The sequence below is a fragment of the Triturus cristatus genome, chromosome 1_2 (assembly GCF_964204655.1).
Source record: "Triturus cristatus chromosome 1_2, aTriCri1.1, whole genome shotgun sequence".
Taxonomy (NCBI): domain Eukaryota; kingdom Metazoa; phylum Chordata; class Amphibia; order Caudata; family Salamandridae; genus Triturus; species Triturus cristatus.
In genome coordinates, this window is record NC_140580.1 from 1185906920 (window position 1) to 1185932935 (window position 26016).

At 41.2% G+C, this 26016-nt stretch overlaps 2 protein-coding genes across 4 annotated transcripts in view; one reads left to right on the forward strand and one right to left on the reverse strand.

The window, feature by feature from the left end:
- Positions 1-13691, reverse strand: part of LOC146868987 (uncharacterized) — a 43907-nt gene extending 30216 nt beyond the window's left edge. The window contains exons 1-2 of the mRNA XM_085614297.1: positions 12364-13691; positions 5566-11256 (exon numbers count right to left, since the gene is read on the reverse strand). Of these exons, the coding sequence (XP_085470423.1) occupies positions 5566-11214 (5649 nt within the window). The 5' untranslated portion in view covers positions 11215-11256; positions 12364-13691. The remainder of the gene's footprint in view (positions 1-5565; positions 11257-12363) is intronic.
- Positions 1-26016, forward strand: part of URM1 (ubiquitin related modifier 1) — a 156333-nt gene that overhangs the window by 60914 nt on the left and 69403 nt on the right. For all 3 annotated transcript variants that reach the window (XM_085614121.1, XM_085614122.1, XM_085614123.1), the window contains one exon: positions 24946-25016. In XM_085614121.1, the coding sequence (XP_085470247.1) occupies positions 24946-25016 (71 nt within the window). The remainder of the gene's footprint in view (positions 1-24945; positions 25017-26016) is intronic.

Below are 26016 nucleotides of genomic sequence, written 5' to 3' on the forward strand. Positions count from 1 at the left end.
CTACTGCAGCCTGTGTAAGGTGGGGCATGCACCCCTTACTGAGGTATAGGTTCACTATATCTACTCCATATCGCTGCACAAATAAACCTATCAGTCCCCTCTACGGCAGGCCTTATCAATCCAGAAGGCAGGGTGCCTGGTTTTATATGAGAGGGTGCACCTGCATGAGCAGAGCCCCTCTGCAGCCTTCGGAACCTATATTCCGGGGTTTGTGATGCAGCCAACCATATACACTTAAGTGCATTATAACCTCGCGGTAAATGCTAACTTTAAAACGGCTGCATGGACACATGTCGTGTTTGGGGCCCAATCAGAAGACCTAGGATGCACTATATCTTGTGGATTGAAATCAAAGGGGGTAGAAGACTGATAGACTGGGGGAGACTGAGGGCGTACTACTGACTTCTTGGCTTTTTTCTTTTTGGAGGACATAGTGTGACTGGTGGAGTCCGTGTCCGTGTCGGTATCCGTGACCACCTTGGGCGCAGCGGGCAAAGGATTAGGAGCCCCCGAATATGGGTGATCCCTGGCCGCAGGGCGGGTAGAGTGGTAATGGTGTGGGCATGCGGCCAATTGGAAGCTTTGGAAGACTTAGATTTAGATTTTCCTCCCGAGGAATTAGAAGGCTGTGCGGTATCTTGCTGCAATAGACCATGACGCTTCGCAAAAGTTTCCAGCTGCGCTGTAATAGGCTTCAGTGCCGCCGCCAATGCCTTATTTACAGTCTTAGGGACCGCCACTTCCACCGCCTTCGTGACGGAGTCTTGGACAGAAGCATTTAAAGCCTGCACCAGGTTGTCCTCGAGGAGGGGGGCATGCTCCTCCTCATAGTACCCATATTCATCCTCCTCAAAGTAGGCCCAGTCTTCCATGTCCACCGAGGAGATGGTGGCAAGTCAAGACCATATATATATATCTATATTCAGTGAAAAAACCATAGGTTTCACACATGTTATAGTTAGCTGGACATTTTACTCGTAAAAAACCAATGAAATTGCCCCGTTATAGTTAGTTCAGCTAACTATAACTCGCGCGCCCGCAATGCACTGCTGATGACGTCACATATTACATCACTCATGACATGGTCAGTGACATCACTCATGACATCACTGATGACATCTCAAATGACATCACTGATGACATCATCCAGTGAATGTGTGTTTTTCAGAAAAATAAATATGTTTTATATATGTGTATCTCAAGGTCGATGGAAGAATAAATGGGTATATAAGTGTCTAAATGGATGATTTGTTTTTGAAAAATTGATTGTGTTACTGACTGATTAAGTGTATCTCTCACTTTGTGTATAAGTGGCTGCATGGGTTGGTGAGTAGCTACATGGGTGTCTATATAGGTTATTAGTTGTTTTTTTGAGTATCAGTCTGAGTGTCTGTATGGTACGGTGGGGGGTATTACGTAGTGCATAGATGCATGAATGAGTGACTCACTGTTTGTATGTGTTGAAGACAGCATGTGTGCAGGACTGTATGGGTGGATGAGTGTGTGTATGGGTGTGTTAGTGAGTGAATGACTGTCTCAATAGTGTCTTCAGGAGTAACTACATATGTTTTTAACTAGTATATGTGACTATTGGTGTATATATGTGAGTATATGTGAGAGGGAGAGATTGAAAGAGTTCCTGTATGAATAAGTATGTGTTTCTATAAGTGATTGTTTAAAAGACTAAGTATGTGTAAGTTTCCGTAGAAGTAAGTATGGTGGTGTGTGTATTACTGTATATGCAAGTAAATGTATGTTTTATTCTTTATTAGCATGAGTGACTATGTGTGTGAGTAACTCTATGGATGAGTGGCATTGTGTAACAGGATGTATAGATGTATGAGTACATATGATGAGTGAGTACATGTATGAGTGACTGTATAGGACTGTTGGTGAATGAGTGGATGTGTATGTGGATCTTAGAATTACTGAAGAGGTTGTTGTAACTGGTATTGGTATGTCCATTGTTTTGAAATTTTTAGTCTCTATTTTTGAATGTGTGTATCAAAGCTTATATTAAGGTGAGAGGAGGTCTGCCACTCTATCACAAGGATGATGTCATCAGTGATGTCATCAGTGATGTCATTTGAGATGTCATCAGTGATGTCATGAGTGATGTCACTGACCATGTCATGAGTGATGTAATATGTGACGTCATCAGCAGTGCATTGCGGGCGCGCGAGTTATAGTTAGCTGAACTAACTATAACGGGGCAATTTCATTGGTTTTTTACGAGTAAAATGTCCAGCTAACTATAACATGTGTGAAACCTATGGTTTTTTCACTGAATTTCTAAGGTTTTTTAAATGCTAATTCCTAACTATAACGTGTGTGAAACCTATGGTTTTTTCAGTGAATTTCTAAGGTTTTTTAAATGCTAATTCCTAACTATAACGTGTGTGAAACCCATGGTTTTTTCAGTGAATTTGCAAGGTTTTTTAAATGCTAATTCCTAAATATAACGTGTGTGAAACCCATGGTTTTTTCAGTGAATTTGCAAGGTTTTTTATATGCTATTTTTTTTTTTATTCTTCATTTTTTTCAAACATATTTTTAATTTAATTTTCTTATCTTTTATAAAGACTATGCTTAAATTTTTAAAATCCTTAAATATTTTTTTTATATATATTTTTTAAAATAAACATGTAAAATTTATTTCCAGTTTTTTTTTTTTTTTTATTATTTTTTTTTATAGTACGCGTACCGTAAGCTCACGGTAAGCGTACGGTTTACGCAACGCCCGTAATCTATCTACGCTGCTTGCGTATAGTTACGTACTTTGCGTAGCCGCGCGTACTGCGCGTGGGACGCGTGCGCGCTTACGCAACACGCGCACGTTACGCGGAAGTGCCGGGAAATGACTGTTATGCGCATGCGCGCAAGCGCGTGTCTTTTTTACGCGCACGCGTACTTTTTGCCGTAAGCGTACCGTAAGCGTACCGTAAGCGTACGGTAGGTCATGTGATCTTGAAACACAACTTTTGATTGGTTGAAACTACTTTCAGTTCTAGAACTCTCCTACACCACACCCATTCCCCTCATTTCTGCTTGTGATCCCTTGGGAGAAGGAGCTGGTTTGTCTTTGGGATACGATGGCAGAACAGCAGAGCTCTTCTGAGAGTGAGGCTAGCACCAGCAGCACTGTCTTGAGGCAGAGAGCGAGGAAAGTAAAGCCTTCTTACGTTTGGGAGTATTTTACTTTTCCAGAAGGCCAGCAAAAGGTGAATGCACCCTTAGTTACTTGCAAGCTGTGTAAGCGTGTACTTTCTAGAGGTAATCCTAACAGGAAGTATTCCTTTGGGAATCACACCATGAAGAGACACCTCCAGGAAGTACACAGAAGGACACATGGTCATCTTTTTGGAGGTAACTCTTCAGAAAGACGAGCCAGTACATCCACAGCAGCTCAGCCTGGACCATCATCTGCAGGGCAGACTCCTTCTTCTGCAGGTCAGGTGAGCCCTTCATCTGTGGGGGGAGAATCTCCTTTTGCTGGCCCTCTGGAAATTAACCCTCGGTTTGCGAGGGTTGAAGTACGGTGCGCCACTTGTCACGATCTAATTACTTATAGGGAGACCAGTGTTTCCCTGGTGAACAGTAAAATAGATCAGCACACTTGTCGTACCGTCTAATATTCCCAATCTTTCTTTCCTCTGTCCCTGCATGAACACAACGGTTCTTTTAAGAGCCAACCTTATCTTTCATCTTTTTTTTTCTTTTTTTTTAAAAACTTTTTTTTTTTTTTTTTACCGTACGCGTACGGTAAGCGTACCTTTTTTTTATTTTTTTAAAAAAAACACTAAAAATCATTTATCTCATTACAAAGTCCTTGAGAGACTACAATTTTTATTTTTAACTTACCATACTCACTCAAAAAAATATTTATTCATTTGTTTTTTTTAAAAATAGTTTTTAAAATGGTTGTAGTTTCCGAAAATTTTCTATATCGATCTGAAAATAAAGAAAAAAGTATTAATATTTTTTATCCATTTTATAATACAATACACATATTTACATTTTTTAAAAAATATTTTTGCCTTATTTTTGCTGTTTTCAGAATATATTGCATTTCACTATTAATTGTGAAAGCAATTGCATTCATCATTTTACAGCGGGCAAAAAAAATTAACAATCACAAAGATTGTAATAAAAAAGCCCAGAATCTCTTTTTACTTAAACTTAACATTAAAAATATCATCTAATACCAATAGTTATTTCTTTAAAATACCGTCTGATATGTTTGTTTCAGAAGTATAATCACAATATTATATCTCAAATAACTCCACAATACATCTGATTCCATTTCCTTTAGGGCAAATAGTATTTTTTTTTTTTTCCTGGAATAAATTTCCAAGGGAAAACCATTAAAATTCTAAAGTTTAATCTGTCCAGATCTCACCAATTCTCTGTAACATTTTGGTTCACGAAAATTTTTTGAATAATTTATTTAGTCCACAATAGAATTGCTTACTTTTCCACATGGCCAAATAGTAATTTTTTAAATCATTATTGAAAAAATTTCCAATGGCAGTCCAATAGCATTCCATAAATTAAAATGTGCAGAAGTTACCGATTATCTCTAAATTATTGGTTTTTGAAAATTGCATTAAAATTTAAAAAAGTCCACATTACAATTGGTTATCTTTCCTTTAGGCCAAATGATAATTTTAAAAATCTTTTTTCTACAAAATTGCAATGGTAATCCAGTAAAATGGTAAAATTATTTTGTCCAGATCTTGCCAAATCTCTCTAAAATTTAGGTTTCAGGAAGATTAGATAGGAATTTGCTAAATCAAAAGGCAAACGTTGTTTGAAAATCAATTTGGAATCATTACACAGTGTCCAGCCTTTTTCACATTTTAGATAAACTGTGTAATGTCCAGAAGTAACAGTAGGTCCATCATGGAAAATTATTGCAACAGTTACAAAAGTTTTTCCTGAAATTGATAATTGCTGTCCTGTAAACTTCTTTATTAAAGTATCCAATTTTGATCCATCAGCTCTACATCGTTGCATCATTAAAATTACATACTGTCCGTATTCCCTTAAAATTAATGTTGAAAACATGTCAGAATTACACTCACCACATTTCATGCTATGATTAGCATCTTTAACTAATTTTGCAAAAGTGACTGTTTTACTCTCTGGCAATGTCAAATAAATAAACCTTTCATTATCAACAATAGAGCCACATATATTATAACAATTATCACAACTATGTTCCCATTTATAAGAGAGACCAAAAAAAATGTCAATGGGAACTCCTTCTTCTTCCACTACCTGAAGAAAATACATCAAAAATTTGTGTGCATCTTGCTGTTCATTTTGAGAAAACTGTGTTCGTCCTGAACATACATCTAAAAGTTTTCTAATTTCAGTAGCACTTTCTATTTGAGTTTTATCTTTACTCAGCTTTTGAAAAAGGAGACTGAGCTCTGAACAGAATCTTTTTCCCTGATTTACTATTATCTGCTCTTGCAAACTTTCCAGATAAAATGCAACATTCAGCACTACATTAGCGTAGCAGTTGACACCAGAGCTATTTTCAAAATGACATCCTACAACCTGTTCTTCATTTTCCTTATTCTTTTTGCTTGCAATTACATCACTCCTCTTTTTTTTCCTCTTCTCTACATCTTCATTACAGATATTCTCATTTCTCCTTTTACGAGAAACTACACGTTTCTCCAACACAGGATACTGACCTAAATGAGGAGCATAGCTTCTTCTTAATCTATTATACTCCTTTACACAGTTTGTATCAGCACTAACTTTTGAGTCATCAAAGTCTATCATGAATAAACCTGATAATGTTTTGACTCGTGACAAAGCTACATATGCCATACCTTCTTTGAACACAGTTGAACCAATGTTCACAAATGCACAATCTACAGTCAATCCTTGAGACTTGTGGATAGTTACAGCATATGCTAGTGAAAACGGAAACTGCTTCCTACGTACATATAAGTCTTTCACAAGCATGAAACGAACTGAACAACGACAAATGTCTTTAACTTCCTCTATCTGATCAAATTTTATCTGTAAACATTCAATTCCTTCTTTTTTCTGATAATTAATAAAACCCACAACTCTTCCCATCGCTCCATTCACTAAGCCTTTCTCAACATCCAAATTTCTCCTTAAAAACACTCTACAGTTCATGCAAACATAAAGATTTTTTTCTAATCCTGCTGTTTTGGAGATGTTCTTCTCTAGTGAGTCCAATTTATTTTTCAGTTTGCCTGTTACTGTGACTGTAATTCTTCCATCCTCAATTTTGTCCACTGCTTCCAATTTCCTGATGTCTTCCTTTTCCAATTTCAAAAGCTCCTCATTAAATATTGAGCATTCACGTAGAGTTGGCATTAAGCAGATGACACTTTTGTTTTCTGCAATATTCTTGTATATTTTCTCTGCAACTATTTCTTCCTTTGGAAATAAATTATGTAGCAGCCGACTCTGTAATGCTTTTTTCCCAACATCTGTGAGTAGTCCAATCCTGATATCTTTCAGAATACTTCCATATTCTTCATCGTTTGCTTGCCTCATATTAGTTGTAAGTTCCTTGTACTCAAAGAAGGACCAAATATTTGTATTTCCAATGCTTCCCAATGACTTCTTCGTGTCTTCATGTGTCACAGTATTAAACACTGGTTGTCCTTTAACTGGAGTAAGTTGCAAAAGATCCCCAAAAACTATGACGTGTTTTCCACCAAATAACACGTCATAGTCTGTCTTCAAAATTTGCTGCATTCTTAAATGCACAAAGGCAAGCATTAAGTTTGATACCATGCTCACCTCATCAATAATGAGAACTTGCATCTTCTTCAATACTCGTGAAACTTCCAAGGATGCTTCTCCAGTTAGCTTGTTGAATTGTATTTTGTTCTCATGCTCCACTGGTAACATTAGCAAACGATGTAAGGTGATTCCTTTTATGTTATATGCTGCTAACCCAGTTGGAGCAGTAACCACACAAGACAAAGTAGAATCCGTTTTTTGCTTTAGGTAGCTTCTGATGACTTTAATTAGGAAACTTTTTCCAGTGCCAGCTTGTCCGCTTACATACATCCTGATTGGATGAAATGATGTGCATGAGCACTCTTTTTTGATATGTAGAAATCCGTGATCAATTTTGTTTCTGATCTCTTCATAAATTTGTTGCTGCTCTTGATTCAGTTGTCTTTCCAAATTTTCTAAGTCTATAAATTCTTCTTGAGCTAGATTCATAGCCGTTTCCACTTCATTCATGGCTATTGATGCTTCATTTTCAACGATTGGTTGTCCTAGGGGATCTTGACTGTGTGTTCCTGAACTTTGGCTGTCCTGAGAACTGTCTCTAGCTATTTCTGCTGCAATTGTAGTTTCCTGTTCAATTTCTTCATTTAACATTTGCAGATAAGTTGAGAATGTACTGCATTGTATGCTGTCTTTGCAAGCATTAAAAGAATCTTCATAGCTCTGGAATTCTCCCAGTAGTTCATCCTCTGTACGCCATGGTTTAAACAACTGTAAAAGAGCCAAGTAGTAAAATTCTTTCTTGTCGGTAGTGTCGCAACTCAGCTTCCGGTGATTTATCAAACTTCCTTTGGTTTGCTTCACCAAACATCCTTCTTCACCAACAACTTTATATTTTCCACTGTTGATGTCTTCTGCAGCTTTCCGTGAATAAATGTAGTTCTGCAGCACTTCATAGAGACACATGTTCTCCAGATGATGACTTCTCTTGGGATAATATGTGTCCAACATGTTTGTTTTCAATATGTCTGTACTTTCTGGGTCATTCTCGGCCAAATATTCAATTTCTCCAACAGATTTCAGTACCCGATTTCTCATTGCTGCAAGGCCTAAACTTGCCCAAATTATTCTTCTTGACTTCGAGTAGAGACTTGCAGAAGATAACCTATCTGAACATTCGTAGGATCCAATTTCTCGATGCGATAACATCTTCAAACTAAAACTGTACAGCTTCTTACTGACAGTCTTCTCGTGAGAAATCTCTTCCCACATTTCCTTCAATTCTGTTTTTTCTGATTTCGTAATGTAAGACGTTACATATCGAGCAACAGCAATGGAATTGTCAGCAACATACTGTATATCCATGTTAGCGTTCCACATGGATAAAATGACTGGGTTGTAGTCATTTATATTTTTTGATTCTTCTTTTCTTTTAAGGTTGTAGGTATTCTTAGGTGATTTTCTTGTGATAGTATGTCTCACAGCTGACATAAAACTGTTGACTCTTCCATTTGTAAGAACAGGTCTAGGAAATCCAAATCGACATTTAGTGTAGTATTTTTCTTTGCTCTTGTATTTCCGTCGACAGTATTTTCCACACCGATGACTTTGGAAACGTAGAACTTGCTCCTTTAACTTGTTCTCTTCTGTGTTTTTAGGTATAGCACATGTTGCATATTCTTCAATGTAAGATAACACTGCTTCATCAGTATCTGTTCCAAACTTTGGGGCATCCTTGATCCACAGCAGCATATGAATATGAGGAGCACCTCTTGCCTGGTACTCTTTTCTCCAAAAGAAATCCACTACTTCTCCAAGGGGTGGATTTTTTTTATTGCAGATGAAGGACATCATAGCCTCAAATCTATGATTGAAATATCTGCAAACATTAACCGGATCCAATGAGCACAGTTCTCCTGCTGTCTTGTATTCGATGTTTTCAATGTTTGAATTGGCCTCTCGTAGAAAATCCAGTAAATCATCCCAAGCGTACTCGGCGCAGCTTAGGGTAAGGAACCATGTTGGTGTTCCTAAGTTGCGTAACATGCATTTTAGTTCACCATGGCGTCGGTACCAATATTCATTTGTCCCACGCTGACAAGCCATCAGATTGATCAGTTGTGTTTCCAAATGATCATCTCGGTGCTGCACTTTCTCCATAAAATCCTTAGCAGACACATTTTGTAAATGTACTCCACTTTTTAAAATGTGATTTACTGCATAAGACAGTGCAGACAAGTCGCTTTCAAATAAAAGATGGAACAAATAAGGGATACTTTGTCGAAATCTGGGATCTTCAGCATATAGTCTTGTAGTCCGATACTCAGAAGCTGGAATCTGTTCCGGACGTTCATCGTATCGTCCTCCTTTTCCTTTAGGAAACAGCTGGGGAAAACATCGAGCTTCCAAGCTCTCCTCCCATACACTCACAGGATTTCCTTTTGCTTTCTTCATCTGAAAGAGATCAATATTGTCTCCCATAACTTCTTTCGAATGGAGAGGATGTATGCTAAAATGTTCATAAATTTCTTCTTCCTTTGACTTGTCCACTTTTTCAATTTGTCCAGTTGGTGTTTCTGTGTCTCCTTGTAAATCTTCTTCTTCTTCTTCTTCTTCTATATAAATTGATTCATACCATTTGTTATTTTTTTTCAAATACAAATTTGCTCTTTGTACTTTCCGCACATCTACCAGCTCCTGCCAAATCTTCTTATTCTTTGTAGGGACACCATTAACCAGAATAATTAATGGTTCAGTTTCCAAAGTATCTGCATCAATAGTTTCCATATTTTTTTTCAAATCCAAGGGCAAATACACCACTCTACCTTTTAAACCTCTCAGTAAATCTGAAGGAGGTAATTTACCAGTTTTGGGCTCCATACGTACTATGGTCTGGAACGGATGAACACATTGAATGAGTATAGACTCATATGTATTTAATTCAGAAAGTTCAGCAGGAATAGCATCCAATTCTAAATTATTATGTACAGCTCTGGTCGGCATTCTATTTTCCTCTAACTTGTTGTAGCAGTATTTGCAAATACGCTGATCTTCACCCAATTCAAAACAATTTTCAAGAAATATATATGTGGCAAAATCCATCCACTTATAATTATCTTCATTTTCACTCTTTCTGTAGAGATCAACATTCCTAGTTTGTTTTCTATAATGAGTTCTGCGGCAACAAATACAAGTAACATTTGGTCTTTCATTAGAGACTATTGCAAATTTTGTTATGTGATCATTAAATGTGTTACTTACAGAGGGTTCTACATTCTCTTCCACTTCTGCCTCATTTATTGTGTCCTTCTCTGCACTGTTTTGTTCAGGACCAAAGTAACAAAACTGAATTTCATCAACAACCTTCTCTACATCTGATACCGTTCCTCGGAACAGAGCCCTATTCAATTCATTTAACTTTATTGCTGGACTTTTGGCAAAATACAACCGTCTCACAAACTTTCTTATTTCAGTATGATGAACAGCCAGCATCCTAAAATGATGGAAAACACTATTGCACACTTTTCTAGATAGACAAGCAAGAGAATGACCCTGCAAACCAGTATTCTCTCTCACTCTGCATGGATCCAGACTTTGAAGCACCTTAATCTTTTGTTTTACACTTTTTTTACTATATTCTCTTAGAAACTCTCGAAATCTGTCAATAGATTCCTGACGCACAGTGCAAATACTACTACAATTCCAAGTGTACACTGGGGCTTTAGGACGTCTCCCCATTGCCTCATCTGCCATCACTTGTACCTCATCTCTTGGAACCATTATCTCCTTCTCCATTATGCAACCGTTTTTTACTTCGTATGAACGACCTCTGGTGTCAACTGCATGCAGCAAACTATTGCTTTGAAAATAGCTTTCTTCATTAAAAAAAGGTTCACTACTTGAACTATGCATCCACTTTCCTAAAAACACTTTACAAAAGTTTGTTCTGTTCACTACTCTTTTGCTTTTGCTTTGTGATTTCAGTACATTAACCATTTTATCTAATGTACGCATCCTATTCAAAATTAATATGAATAGTTTCCTTTTTAATTCTAATGCTTTTGCTGCAATGGCTTCAATTTCTTTTTTTCTCTTATAATATTTAGCCTTCTGCTTATATTTCTTTATATCCTTTATCAAATTGGACATAACTCTTCTCTGAAACATTTTTCTACGTATCTCTTTAAATGCTGTTTTTCTGTTTATGTTAAACTTTTCAATTGCAGAAGGTATATTTGCATTAACTAAATCCTCAATTTTTTGCTGTTCTGTAGGTTTTGTTACATTTTTCCGAGAACAGACATTTTGTACATTTTTGTTTGTTTTCAATATTTTGTTTAGGAATTGTCTTTTTTGCTTACCAGAAGATTTTTTCTTTTTCCCAACATCAGCATCTTCTACTAACTTTGGTCCTCCAGTTGTCCTCAAATATAGTTTTTTTTTTAGAGTTTTTTGAACTCGAGATTTTGTAGGCATCTTAAATTTTGTTCACTGTTCTTCAGCAATACCTGAAAAAAACTAAAAAAAAAAATCCTTTATTGTATTTAAATATATTACTACATTTCTTTTCACAATAGTCACAAAACGAAATTTCTTTGCCATTTTCAATGCACACAAACTGCTCTTTTTTTAAAATTTATTTAAATGCACATGTCCAAGCTTTTTTTTTTTTTCAGATCACCACCGTGTGTATTCTCTGTGACTGCCTACACTCCAGCAGGGGCAACCAGCCTTAGTGATGCTGAATGTATTTGCATTACAGACTTAAACCTGAAAACCCCACCCGCTTCTAATTACTGTGCATGACTATACATGGCAAGCACATGGGTGTGTGCTAAGCCTCTGCTTCTTCCCCCAAAAATTCGCTCCTCTTTTCCATCTACTGCAACTGTGAAATCACCAGAGCAAGACGCAATAAATTTCTGCCTATAATTCTTCTATGCACACAGAGTCATGTTTTCACATAAGTGCCAAAACGAAATTTCTTTGCCAATTTGAAAGCACACTTACTGCTCCTTTTTTTTTCGGGCCAAGTGAAAATCTCTTTTTACACTTTGAAATCACTTTTACAGACTGACACATTCTGAAACCTTTTTTTTAAATTTATTTAAATGCACATGTCCAAGCTGTTTTTTTTTCAGACCACCACCGTGTGTATTCTCTGTGACTGCCTACACTCCAGCAGGGGCAACCAGCCTTAGTGATGCTGAATGTATTTGCATTACAGACTTAAACCTGAAAACCCCACCCGCTTCTAATTACTGTGCATGACTATACATGGCAAGCACATGGGTGTGTGCTAAGCCTCTGCTTCTTCCCCCAAAAATTCGCTCCTCTTTTCCATCTACTGCAACTGTGAAATCACCAGAGCAAGACGCAATACATTTCTGCCTATAATTCTTCTATGCACACAGAGTCATGTTTTCACATAAGTGCCAAAACGAAATTTCTTTGCCAATTTGAAAGCACACTTACTGCTCTTTTTTTTTCGGGCCAAGTGAAAATCTCTTTTACAGACTGACACATTATGAATCCACCATGTGTAACTACAACAAAAACAATTCCCATTTCTATTATTCATTTCTTAAGTTACCACATACATCCCCTCTCAAACTGTAAACTCACCTTTAAATTTAGTTAGTTGTGAAAGAAATGTGTCACTCAAACAGCAGATTATCAGAGCCAGGATCTCTGTTCTGTACACCTCTCTCCTCTCAGCAGAACCAGATAATGGCAAACTTTCCCTCTATTTTTCCACACATATACATGTAAGTTTCAAATCTCAGTGCTTCCCCCTTTTTTTCAAATGTAATGACACATTTCTATTGGTTGAAAACCAACCCTTTTCCAAAAGTACCCTGCCCCCAACTTGACTTCTGCCTAGTACCCTTCCCCCAACTTGACTTCTGCCTGCTACCATAGCAACAGCTCATGGAACACTGCTGTGTGCAGTTAGGTCAGAAGTTCGACACACAATGTTTCAATTCCACAGAGCAAGAGTGCTTGACTTTTCAAACCTAACTGCAAATCCATAGTACTGTTCTTTGGTTACACATTTTTTTGTACCAATACAAAACATGCTTCTATTAATTTTCACATACAGCCTATTTTTTATTCTAGAATGGTATGAAACAGCCAATCAGTTCTTTTTGTTTTGTAAAAAATATGTATGCCTCCATTTCCAAACTGTCTTTATTTTCATATTGCCATTCTACTGAAAGACACCTCCTGAGTGCATCCAGTTCTCCTTTGAAGATGTTCACAGTGTGGATTGTAGGGCACAGCTATGTCTTCTGGAGTGAAAAGTTTGCAGAGAAAACAGATATGGTGAGAGACCTTGCTTTGCCAAATGTAGACATTAAATGGATTGGTCAGAGAGGGTTAAAGTGGCACCAATTGATGCCATTGGTGAAATCCTTCATGCAAATCCAACACCCTGACCTCATAATAGTGCACTGTGGTGGCAATGACCTAGGCACTTTGACTGGGGTAGGTCTGGAAATGCTTATGAAGGACACCTTTGCACAACTGTTTACACTTTTCCCTAAAACTGCCTTTGTGTTTTCCAACATATGCCAAAGGCAAAAATGGAACTGGTCCAATCATTTCTGTCCACAGATTGACAAAGCAAGAAAGCACGTCAACAAATCTGTTTCTGCTTTCCTCCGTGACTATGGTATGGGTGCCATTTACCACAACAACTTGCGTTACGACATGCAAGACATTTATAGAGGAGATGGTGTGCACTTCAATGATGAAGGGAACAGAGTCTTCCTCTTGAACCTTAGACTCTGCATCGGTACTTACTTGTAAGTACCACTAAAAAAATGACTCCATAAACACAACAGCTCTTTTTAGAGCTCCCTAATTTCTAAACTCTTAAATCTGATTTTCATTTATTTATTTTTATTTTTTTTACCGTACGCTTACCGTGAGCTTACCGTACGCGTACCCCGTGATTTTTTTTAAAATCAATAAATGTTTTTTTTGTACTTTTCTGTCCTTCTTTGACCCCCTTACAATTGTTAGGGGGTCTGTAACTCTCCTCATTGCCCCCTTACTTTGTTTTCACTCTTTTTTTTCAGAGTGAAATACACAAAATGGCGGCCGCCGCTTCCTGGTTTCGGCCGATTCGAATGTTTACTAAGATCTAAGAGCCAATCAGAATCGCGCTCGCGCACGCCACCGTACGCTTACCGTAAGCGTACGGTAAGCGTACCGTAAGCGGGCTCAGATATATATATTGATTTAAAGGCTATTTTCTCAGAATCTACTGAACAGATTTACACCAAACCTACAAAAGGCACTTCCTTGACCTGAGGACTACCTCTCTGCCAAATTTTGAGTAATTCTGTTCAGCCGTTCGGGCTGTAGGTCGTTCTAAAGGTCCTATGGAAAAATGCATGGGAAAAACGCGTTTTGGGACCCCCCTTTTATCTCAGCCCCCGCTTGACGGATCCCCCCGAGACTTTCAGGGTAGGAGCGGAGCGTAGCGCCCCACCTATTTTGAGAAATTCGCGAGGATTCGTCGACCGGCGCCAAAGTTATTCAAAATAGAATGTTGAGGTTTTCCTATGGAAACGTGGTCCTAACTATAACTACCTACTGGCGACCGCCAGTAGGTAATATATATCTATCTATATCAAAGAAATTAGTCAAGGGGGAGCAACCCTGGTGCAAAGTCACTGTCAAATTAGTAAAAACTGAGCTCCTCAGCAATGCTGTATTCAAGAAACCTCTAGGGCATACAGAGCATCAAAAACTCTATGCCAGCCTGCACACAGCTGGGGGCCTGCCACGTTCTACAGCCTGGGTCAGGCGTCAGTCAAAAGGTATCAGGAGGCACAACCTGTAGGCCCGAGGGCCTAAGCACGCGGAGCGAGGAGGAAAAAACGAAGTAGGCGTCGCGTAGCCCAAAGGGAGCCCAATTGGACTACGCAACGCGAGGTTCACTGACACTGCGGGCGTGAATTAGGGAAAGCATCGCCTGCTGCCGGTAATGTGGCAAAACTGACCTGGCCGCTTCTTCAGCAACACTTCTGGGGGAAAGAACGGCGATCGGAAGGTGAGGAGCGTCTTCTAACCCGAACTGCCACCTTCCGATCGGCCGCATAGACGCGCGAGCGCAGCGCGTTGCATAGAGTCAAACCACGATTGTATGCACCTTATTAAACAACAATAAACAATACTAAAGGCTGCAAAAATACATTAATCACCAAGAACACTGAACCAGAGACAAAGCAAGATATGAATCGAGCACTTATCTCTGTGAGGAGCAGCAAAGAAAAGAGGTGTTCCGGTTTGAGGACTGTTATATAGAGCTGGTCTCTATGGTTATTGTTTTTCCTTACACTAAGCATTCTGGGAATGTTGTGTTATATGTTATCATGATTCTCATTGGCTGCTGTTGGTTTGCAGTAAATGAAAGAGAAGCATAATCTGAAGCCTCCGGTCCTGTAATAGAATTTGTTCATCAGGAATGATTTTGCTTCCCTATTGAATAATAGTGTAGATTAGATTTTTCTGATGTGCGGATGTAGCGAGTTCCATATTCTTGGTGCCGCTCCGGTAAATATTCTGTCAGAAGTTTTTTTCTTGCTGAAACGAGAGGGTTTCAGGGGTAGATTGTCGGCGCACCTCCAGTGTTTGTTTCCTCCCGATAAGGTACGTTTTTGGGATAAGTACAGAGGGTGTTGTGGTGTAGAGCTTTATGAGTGATGCAGAGCATCTTTAGTTGTATTCTGGCTTCATAGGGTAGCCAGTTGAGCGCCTTTAGGTGTCGAGATATGTGGTCAAATTTCCTAGATCCTGTTAGGAGTCTTGCTGCTGCATTGAGACAGGCTTTCAAAGGGGCTGTTGAGATTTTGGGAAGCCCTGAGAGAGTAGTACTTCAATCTTGAAATAACTAAAGCCTGAACTGCAGTTTTGAGGTCGCGGATCTCGAAGAATGGTTTAATTTTTCTGAGACAGCTGAGGTGAAAGCGGGCATTTTTAGCCAGCAGGTTGATGTGCGTTTGCATGTTAAGGTTCTTATCCAGAGTAATTCCAAGCGATTTGGTGGAGTCCACCAGAGTTGGCGTGCAATTCTGGGCCGTGATCATCTTGGTGCATTCCTTTATTTCCAGTGAGCTTTTAGGAGGGGAGATTAAGAGAAATTCTGTTTTTTGCGAGTTTAGCTTGAGGAAGTTGTTCATTAGCAAGGTGCAGTCAGTCAGAATGCAGGGTCTGATGGTGCAAATCAAACTTTTCAGCTTGGCAATCCTCCTCCTTATCTCAGTTTCAAGCAGCAGAGCTGAGCCTCTGCCCCTCTCCGATACTTATTCAGTGTTCTGTGGGGTCACACAGGAAGGCACTCCTGTCCAATGAGGTGCATGGCAACACCCAGAGCATGACCATTTCCTCCAAAGTGTGGCACAGCGGTCTCCCAGAAAGCACTATTTCTCCAAAATTCCTTATGGCTGAAGTCTCAGCAGAGAGGCAAGAGTTGGCTAAACCACGGTGGCTCATCTCCACAGACTCCCTCCCCCCTGACATTGGCACATTCCTTTCCTTAAGCCTGCCATCTTGCTGGGTTCAGAGGGTAGGGGTGTAAGTGAAACTGGCTTGTTCTGCCTGTCCCCTCCTTACTTTGAAGATCATTGTTTATGACCCTTCCCCTTTGCTCTGGCATTCCTATGCAGCAGAACCATCTCCTCCCAGAATGGCTCTTCACCCCAGGAGCCACTTATCACTTCATCAAAGCAGCCTAGCTAATCCACGTAATTTTGACCACTTCATCAAAGCAGCCTAGCTAATCCACGTAATTTTGACCAATCAGGACAGATCACTGGAAGGCTGAATTTTGGCTTGCAGACAAAGTCTTATAACTTCTTGTGTGTACATTTTAGGATAAATTCAACAATAACATATTGTTGGATTTATCAATACCATTCTACTATGTCCTTGAATGATATTTTCAATGTTTCCTGGTGGGAGTTATTAATTAATAACTTATTGACATGTTAACCTACGGGGCTGGGAATCTGCAATGGGGAAAATTAACTGGGAAATGTCTCCAACACCAGGTCTTATGAAACATCTTTTATAAGGTCCCTGCCTATGTCTACAGACCCCCCACCCCCGAGACTTTAGGGGTTCTGAATATGTGATAATATTACAGATCCTCACTCCTCAGTCGATTATGGGAAGCACTTTACTACGAGGAATGTGAAATGTGCGATATCACTGTCCCCAGCACGTATGAAACCTATTTTATAAGCGTCCTCCTTATAAATCCCTGGCCCTCCGCCCCTGGGACACCTAGGGGAGACCCTGGGGGTACCTAATATGGCAAAATATTGTAGTTTATAATTTGTAAGTGCCCCAAACCCCAAAGTCGAGTTTGGGCACAATGTCCATGTTAAAAGCAGTCCTACAATACAGGGCTGGTTTTAAACTTGCCTCGGGCTCTCAGCAGTGCACACATGCAAGTCAAAAAAGTCTGCAGGCCTCTAAACTGGCATGCTCTATTATATACTAGGGACTTAAAGGTAGATTTAATCCCCCTGCTCTATTATGTACTATGGACCTATAGTCGGGGTCATGCTTGTCATAGGATTACCCTAACCCATAGTGTGCCCTAGTGTATGTAGATGTTTTCACTGTATTCTAAGTGTATTTTCAGCATAGCACTGGCCTTGGGTCTGGGTAGTCTGAGCCCAGGGACAGTCAGTCAGTTACCACCAGTACCAGTGAGCAAAAAAGAGGGGTGCCTAGGGCACAGAATGACTTTGTAACAGTCACCCATAGAGATACTCACACACCTAGTCACTCACCCATGCAGTCAATCACACATCCACTGACACCCATACAGATACACACTCACTTGCTCATACAGATACTAACACATACTCATTCACCTATACAGTATTCACCTATACAGTCACTGACACAAGCCATTCTCACACCCAGTTATTCACCCATATACAACTGACACATCCACTTACTCACTCACACAGCTATTCTCTCTCTCTCTCTCTCTCTCTCTCTCTCTCTCTGTCTCTCTCTCTGTCTCTCTCTATGTCTCTCTCTCTGTCTCTCTCTCTGTCTCTCTCTCTGTCTCTCTCTCTGTCTCTCTCTCTGTCTCTCTCTCTGTCTCTCTCTCTGTCTCTCTCTCTGTCTCTCTCTCTGTCTCTATCTCTGTCTCTCTCTCTCTCTCTCTCTCTCTCTCTTTCTTCTTCTTCTTCTTCCCCCCATACAGCTCCTGACTCACTCACCCATACAGGCAGTCACACACACCCTCATCCACTCACACAGGCACTCAGACAACCGATCACTCACCCATATAGCCACTTAGACACCACCTGACAGACTGATACAGACATTCACACAACCAGTCACACACCCATGCATGCACTGAGACACCTAATCACTCACTTATACAGTAAGTCACAGACCCACTGAATCATCCATTCAGGCACTCATACACTCACTGATTTACCAATACACTATCCAATATATATAGTGAGACACTATAAATTAGTCAAGTAAACAGTCAATCACACTGCTGCTAAATCCTCCATCCAGATATTTATATATCCACTCATTCTTCAATGCAGATTGCTATATATATAATACATATTTAAATAACGAACCAAACCACATTCACTGGATGATGTCATCAGTGATGTCATTTGAGATGTCATCAGTGATGTCATCAGTGATGTCACTGACCAGGTCATGAATGATGTAATATGTGACATCATCAGCAGTGGATTGCGGGCGCGTGAGTTATAGTTAGCAGAACTAACTATAATGGAGGAATTTCAATGGTTTTGTACTAGTGAAATGTCCAGCTAACGATAACAGCCCTGAAACCTATGGTTTTTTCAGTGAATTGCTAAGGTTTTTTAGATGCTAATTCCTAACTATAACATGCCTGAAACCTATGTTTTTTTCAGTTAATTTCTAAGGTGTTTTAAATGCTAGTTTCTAACTATAACGTGCCTGAAACCTATGGTTTTTTAAGTGAATTTCAAAGGTTTTTTAAATGCTAATTTCTAACTATGCCTACAGAGGTAGGACATGTGAAGAAAGAAGAAAAAACACACAGAAGAAAAAAAGATGCAGAAAGAGCAACAGAAGTCTACAAAGACGAAGAAAAGTGCAGGAAGAAGCAAGACATGCAGAAAGAACAAACAGAGGAGCAGAAAGAAGCCTTGTTGCAAAATCATCCAGTACCCTCAACTTTTTCCGATGGGTACTGGTGGTAACTGACTCTGACTAACCAGTTAGAGCCAGTGCTATGTTAAAAGACACTTAGAATACAGTGAAAACACCTACATACACTAGGGAACACTATGCGTTGGGATCCCCCTGTGATTAGAATGACCTCCTCTGTAAGCCCCTAGTACATTATAGGGTAGGGGGATTAAAACTACCTCAAAACGCGCCACTGGCGCGTTTGTACACTGGTGAAGGGGGGGGGGGGGGGGGCTGATCTAACGTCTGCAAACACGCCCTGTGGCCGTTTTAATTTGGGGGATAAAGTCTCCTTGTATCCTGAGTGTCCCTTGGGTCCAACTAGCTCACCAGGTATCTCCAGTTAGCGCCACAGATTTGCGTTGCAGAGAGGTGTAAAAAGGGGCACGGCCTGCACCACCTCTCTGCAACGCAGCGCAGTGTCACTTACTGGAAGCACCTGGTGGGCTAGTTGGCCCCCAGGGGCCCTCAGGATTGAAGTGGAATTAATTTCCCAACTTAAAACACGCCACAGTGCCTGTTTGCACACGTCAACTCAGGCCCCGTTCCCTCCCTTCACCACTGTGTAAACGCGCCCTGTGTCCGTTATGAGTTGGGAAATTAAGTCCCCTTGAATCCTAAGGGTTCCTAGGGTCAATATAGCCCACTAGGTACCTCCAGTAAGCGCCACAGAGCTGCGTTGCAGAGAGGTGTAAAAAGGGGCGTGGTCTCGTGAACACCTGTCTGCAACGCAGCTCCCTGGCGCATACTGGAGATACCTGGTGGGCTAGTTGGCCCTCTGGGACCCTCAGTATTGAAGGGGAATTAATTCCCCAACTTACAACTCGCCAGGGGGCGCGTTTGCACAATGGTGAAGGAAGGGGGCGGGGCCTGAGGTGACATGTGTGCAAACACGCCCTGTGACGCATTTTAAGTTGGGGAATTAATTCCACTTCAATCCTTAGGGTCCCTGGGGACCAACTAGCCCACCAGGTACCTCCAGTATGCGCCAGGGAGGAGGGACGGATCAGGGGCATTACAATGGAACAGACAAGCCAGGAGGGAGGGAATAGGGGTCTGCACATTGAAACAGAGGGCTGGGGGCAAGGGGGCAGGGCACGAGCAGCAAGACGACCATGGAGGTCAGGCAGGATGGGCACTAGAAACAAGACACACCATGGAGAGCAACAATGAGAATATGATGGCATACACACAGACCATGGAGGGAAGGTGGGAGGGGATCAGGGGCAGCTAGCTGACCACACAGGGAAGGTGGGAGGGGCCATGGCAGCACAGAAGACCATGCATGGCAAGCGGGAGGGTTAGTGGCAGCACAATGGCTATGATGGGCAAGAAGGAGGGTGCAGGGGCATGCACAAAGGACCATGGAGGATAGAAGGGAGGGTCAGGACCTGGGCACAGACAAGAGAGTTCAGGGGAAGGGGCCTCACAACAGACCGCGCGGGGCAGGCAGGAGGAGCAGTTGCAGAACAACAGACCAGGGAGGGCAGAAGGGTGTGGCAGTAAAATGGACCATGGATGACAGGAGGAAGGGGATAGGGGCATGGCATGTGGACAGGCAGGGTGGAGGTGGCAGGGACAGGTTACAGTCATATGACAATGCTAGGCAGGTGGGAGGGGAGTGGCAGCTCAACAGAACACTCAGAGTAGATAGGAGTGGCAAGTCCATGGAACATGGTGGGCAAAAAGGATGGAGCAGGGGCATGCACAAAGACATCGGAGGGCAGGGGGAAGGAGAATAGGGGCAGCAAGCTAAGCACAGAGGCTAAGCAGGAGGTCAATGATGGGCCATAGAATTGGGCAATGGAGGGCAGGAGGAGTGGACTGGTACATCATGCTAAATGGAGGGCAGTGGCAGCACATCAGACCATGCATGGCAGGAGGGAGGAGGCTAGTCCATGGATTCAAACAACAGATGATAGGGAGGAAGTGGATGGGGCAGCAAGCTAACTGTTCAGAGAAGGTGGGTATTAGGAACTTTATTGTTTTTAAAATGTGTGTCTGTGCGAACTACTTAAAATATGAACCAGTATGCAGCATAATCTCACTTTTATTCAGGAAGAAGAGGACGTTTGTGACTGTGACTCCGGGCTCACTTGGCAGAAACACCCCCTGACCCTCCACCCCATCGCAAAATGTAATCCCAGTGAAAAGGGTAGGTGGACGCAGTGTTATATAGACCATAGTCCTGAGAGCACGATTGAAAATGAAAACTAGATATAGTATATGGTATAAACTATGCACCAAAAAGTGTGATATAAGATGAACCGGGGCGTGAAATATAATATGCAATACATTGTGCGCAATGACAGATTCATTGGAGAGCACGAGATAACACAGGCACTAGCGCGTGCTATGCGATATGCGCCTTGGAGTGTAATATGCACAGGGCAGTGTTGTGTAACCTAACTAGTCTCTAAAGTTGTAATATAAAATATGTGCTGGGGAGTGTAACGTTGCATATGCATTGTGACAAAGATATGGATCCCAGATTGTAATATGTATGGCATAGCGCTGTGCGTTATAACTTAGGCATCGAGGAAGGCACGTTAGATGGGGCAATATAACCCGTGCAAAGGCAAGTGTGGCATGACATATTCACGGGGTGGTGTTACAGTGCACATGGGCTAGAGAGTGTCATAGCATACGCACTAGCTGGTGGAATACAACACAGATGTTTGTGGCACTCGGTGGGCACTGGTGGGTGTAACACAGCATTGGGCTCAGCCAGGAGCACGCTGTGGCTCTCAAGTGAGGTTCGTCTCCTTTCTAGAGAGTAAAATAAAAAGTATTACACATCCGGCGGTGGATGTGTGTTTTATTAACCGTGATGGGGGTTTCTTGCATAGTTTGGTCGAATTTTTGTCGAATCCCCTTTGAATGGCTTGGTGTGCGTGTGTATTAAATGTGTCTGTCAATAGATACCCATGTTTGTATAAATAAACGACAATGGTGTCTACTTGGAGAGTACCCACCGGCAGGGGCGCCGGGATTAGGCACGGTAGGGCGTCAGACACATCAGAGCTTCACTAGCTGTGTTAATACATTCCACGTGGATTCATTGTATGCATAGTCGCCTTTTAATGAATATCACGCAAATCGTCATGGTGATAGGTACATACGGTTTGTCCAGCATGTCCTAGGTGTTTCTATAAATATATATTTTTTTAAAATAATAAAAAACAAAGGCCGGCCCCGGGGGATTGGGTCCCCGAGGCCATAAGTGGCATGAGGAGGGGGGCAACGCAGCCCCCCTCCTAAAGATTTTTTTTTTTAAAAAGGCCATGACCCGGTGGTTGGGGTCCCCGGGGCTGATTAAGGCCTTGGGAGGGCCAAATTTATTTTTTTCAACAAAAAAAATTAGGTTGCAGGCCCTGGGGGATGGGGTCCCCAGGGCCAATAAATTAGAGAAAGAAGGGGGGGCCACACAGCCCTCCTTCTTAAAAAAAATAAAAGACCGGCATAGCCCCCTCGTTGTTTAGTTGATTCTCTTGACTTGGGCTTTTTATTGACAAACCTGTCCCCTTGTCGTGTTAACACTTTCTTCTTCAGTCTGCATTACACCCACCACTGACACCCTTAACTGCGGGGCCACTATCCACCAGCAGGCGGTGGGACTTTAGTGGCTTGAAAGTTTTTATAACATTCTTTCATTCCGACAGCCTATGGAAGGTAGCAAAGTCCGAAGGGCATTGGGTAAAGCAAGCCGAGATGGCCAGTTCCTAGCCCCCGGCTCATGCTGTTTCTTGACAATAAGGTAGTTGGTACTGGCATGGCCAGATAAGTGAAGCACATGTGGATGTGAGTAATCCTACAGAGCGGGACCTTCTCTCTTGCTCCAAGCTCTATCGATCGAACCAAGCTCAACTTTCAAGGTCCTTCCACTGCAAATGAGCGAATGGGTAAGAGCAACGCCCCAGATAAGTCGTTACCAGGCTCCCAAACCTGGAGTCATCTGGGAAAAACGTAGAAGGTCATGGAACCTCACAATATGTGACTTTTCCTATACTCTCCTTGGTGGGTGGGGGTTTAGTGTTATCCATGAAATTGTCCAGTATGGACCACACTGATTTTGGGTTTGCTTTCCAGGGCGAGGTAGAGATATATTGTCGGCACCCCTGATAAACGAGATCTAATTCTTCCCAAATCGCCGATTTGAGGTTAGTGGTATTTTTCCATTTACTAAGAACAAGTTTACTTGTCTGTGTAAGTAAAAGGTCTAATAAGCATCTGTCCCCCATCTCCAGTTATGCACATACCACGGGGACCCGTTACTAGGTACAAAAACTCTTTGTGTGGGTGAATCTGGGGTAGGATTCTGCTGAACTCAAATACATCCTTCTACAAGTTTACAAGGGACGAGCAGTAAAACAGCATGTGCGGTACACCCCGCATCATGCTTTTGTGTTGATTTCATCTTCAATTGTTTTGCTGGTTAAATGCTTCACACTTGTTCCTTTGTGGAAGCCTGACTGCTCAGAGCCACAACTATCCAGGGTTGAGATGAGGTTTAAACAAACACAACCTAGGAGTCCTAAAGGGGCTGGTAAGTGCATACACGATGAGGTCGCATGACCACTCCATTTACTACACCCCACTTCCTCCAAGTCCTAAAAGCCTTTTGATAAACGGCAGCAGGGTACTCTCTGCTGCCCTGGCATTTAAATCGGCTAAGAGCACTTTTGGATAACATTTTTCTTCAACACGAAGAAGGGCACTTAGCCTACAGCCAACTGTTGAGCTAAAGGGCTCTTCGCACATGATGAGTGCAGAGCGGACAGCGGGAGATTTAAAATGCAGCCTGAGAAAAGTGATGATGGAGGCTGAGCATTGCTCGATAGAGCCAATGGGAGGGCATGTGGGCTGGGTACCACATCATCCTGCTTGGAGGACCTGATAATCTTAGGAAGGTTGTCGTAGATTGCAGGATCATTGATTGCAGATTCCTCATTGGTTGGAATATTCAATGGAGTCACTGCAGCATCTGCTCAAAGCGTGGCCTTAGAACTCTCTGGGAACATAGTGCCCTCTTCGAAGCTGTCTCCTACGCTAAAGAGGTTTAGAATACCCAGTTGGTTGTGAATGAGCAGGGATGACACCACAATTAGAATGACTCCTTCTTCATGTAGGACATGCAGCTTTCATCAAAAGAGGCTTGTAGGGATGACCAGGCGTTGAGCGGTGGTGACCCAGCTAGTTTAAGAGTAGTTCCCTAAGTCAGCAGGCCTGAATTCCAAGTCAAGCACCACTGGCTATGATACAGCGACCTATGCCTCGCTTGTGCTGCTGAAAACCTAACTGCACCTGAATGTGTGCCCAGAGTCCTCTTCAAAGCTGCTGAAAGAGATCGCCCTCAAATCTGTGAACGATGATGGAAAACAATGTCGCAGATGCAGCCAGGCGGACGAAATCTTCCTCACATTAGTTGTTTTATTAGAATGCGATTAGGAGATCGTCGTTGACAGCTCTCACACTTGGGTTATTTATGGAATTACCAAGTCTATACCTTTCGATTCTTCTGCATCTGCTGCGCTTGGCCTGTTGGAATTGTCAGATATAACTTTGGACTCATCATCCAGATTGGAAGAGTCCAATTTAGAATCCCCTGTAAAGATGCGTAAAGTCCTGTTGTATCTGACATTGGATTGACAAATGATTTTAGGTGGCACTAGTTGTAGCCTTGGCAGCACGGAGAGCCATCAGGACAGCTAGAGATGGTATAGGCAACCGACCTAGACTTCTCTCCCCAGAAATAGTTGGCATGTGTGAAAAAACTGCTGTTTAGGAACAAAGAAAGCTAGGTTAATCGGAGCTGTTTGCATTGTTGAAGAAGGTGTGAAAGATATTTTCTCATGTAACGTTTTACTCCAGATCACTGGGACCCTCTTACCCAGGGGTACCAGTGACATGATGGTGTTCTTGTAACTTTCAACTGTTCTGATCCATCCATTTTCCTTAATGTTGCAGGGGTGGAGCGGAGCTCTTGTTTGATGGAATCAAGAAACACCATGTGACCCTGCCAAGCCAATCCGAACCCTGTAAGTACTCTGCTCCTAACTCTATGTATGGTGGAGCTGTGCCCGACATGCACAGATGTTAGGGACAGGACTCCATTTACTTTCACTTCTGTGGGCGAGGCCAATTATGGTGCCGATAGTGGATCTGAAATGGGTATTCTGAGCTTCCTGCTCACTGAGGTCTTTTTAAGGGTTCACTGACACAATATCGACCCTCAAAATATCCCAAAACACAAATATCAAGTTGTTAATATCGATGTCAAAAATATCGACATCCTATATTTATTATTGTAAGTACAAAAATATTGGGAAAAATATCCATGTAAAGAATATATTTGTACAAAATATTGATTTTAATATATATAAAAAATAATATATAAAAAAAATAACTAAAAAATAAGTTGAATTTAATATACACTTTAATTAATATAACAAATAAATGTAATTACATTTTTTTAACATACATATATAAAATGTAATATATATATGTTTACTATAAAACAATTAAACTATTATAATTTATTTTATATTTGTAGTTATAAAATGTATAAATATATATATATATACACACACACACCAATAACATAAAATCTAATAAAAAACATATTATAAATTAAAACATTGAATTATTTAAAAGTCTTTAAAATTACATTTTCAACGTCAGTGAATGCAACAGTAGATAAAGTGTTGGATAGCCGAGGGCAATGTTCCCTATCGTTTTTTCCCTCTGTGTGTGGCAGTGTAAGGTCTGTGTGCACTGCAGCCCAGGCTATGTTCGCCGGGAACCAGACCGCGCGTGGGGGTGCAGCGCCAAAAATCACTCAAAATATTTGCTTAAAAAAGCGAAAGGACGGTGCATTTCCACACCTGTAGCACCACATGAAGGGGCTAAAGGCAGGTGTTCAATTTAGATACACACGCCATGACATGAATTGGTGTCACTGGCAAGTACACTTCGGGTTTAGAAAAGCACAGGACTCCATCGATGGTACCTTAAGATTTTACTAAAGGTCCTCAGCTC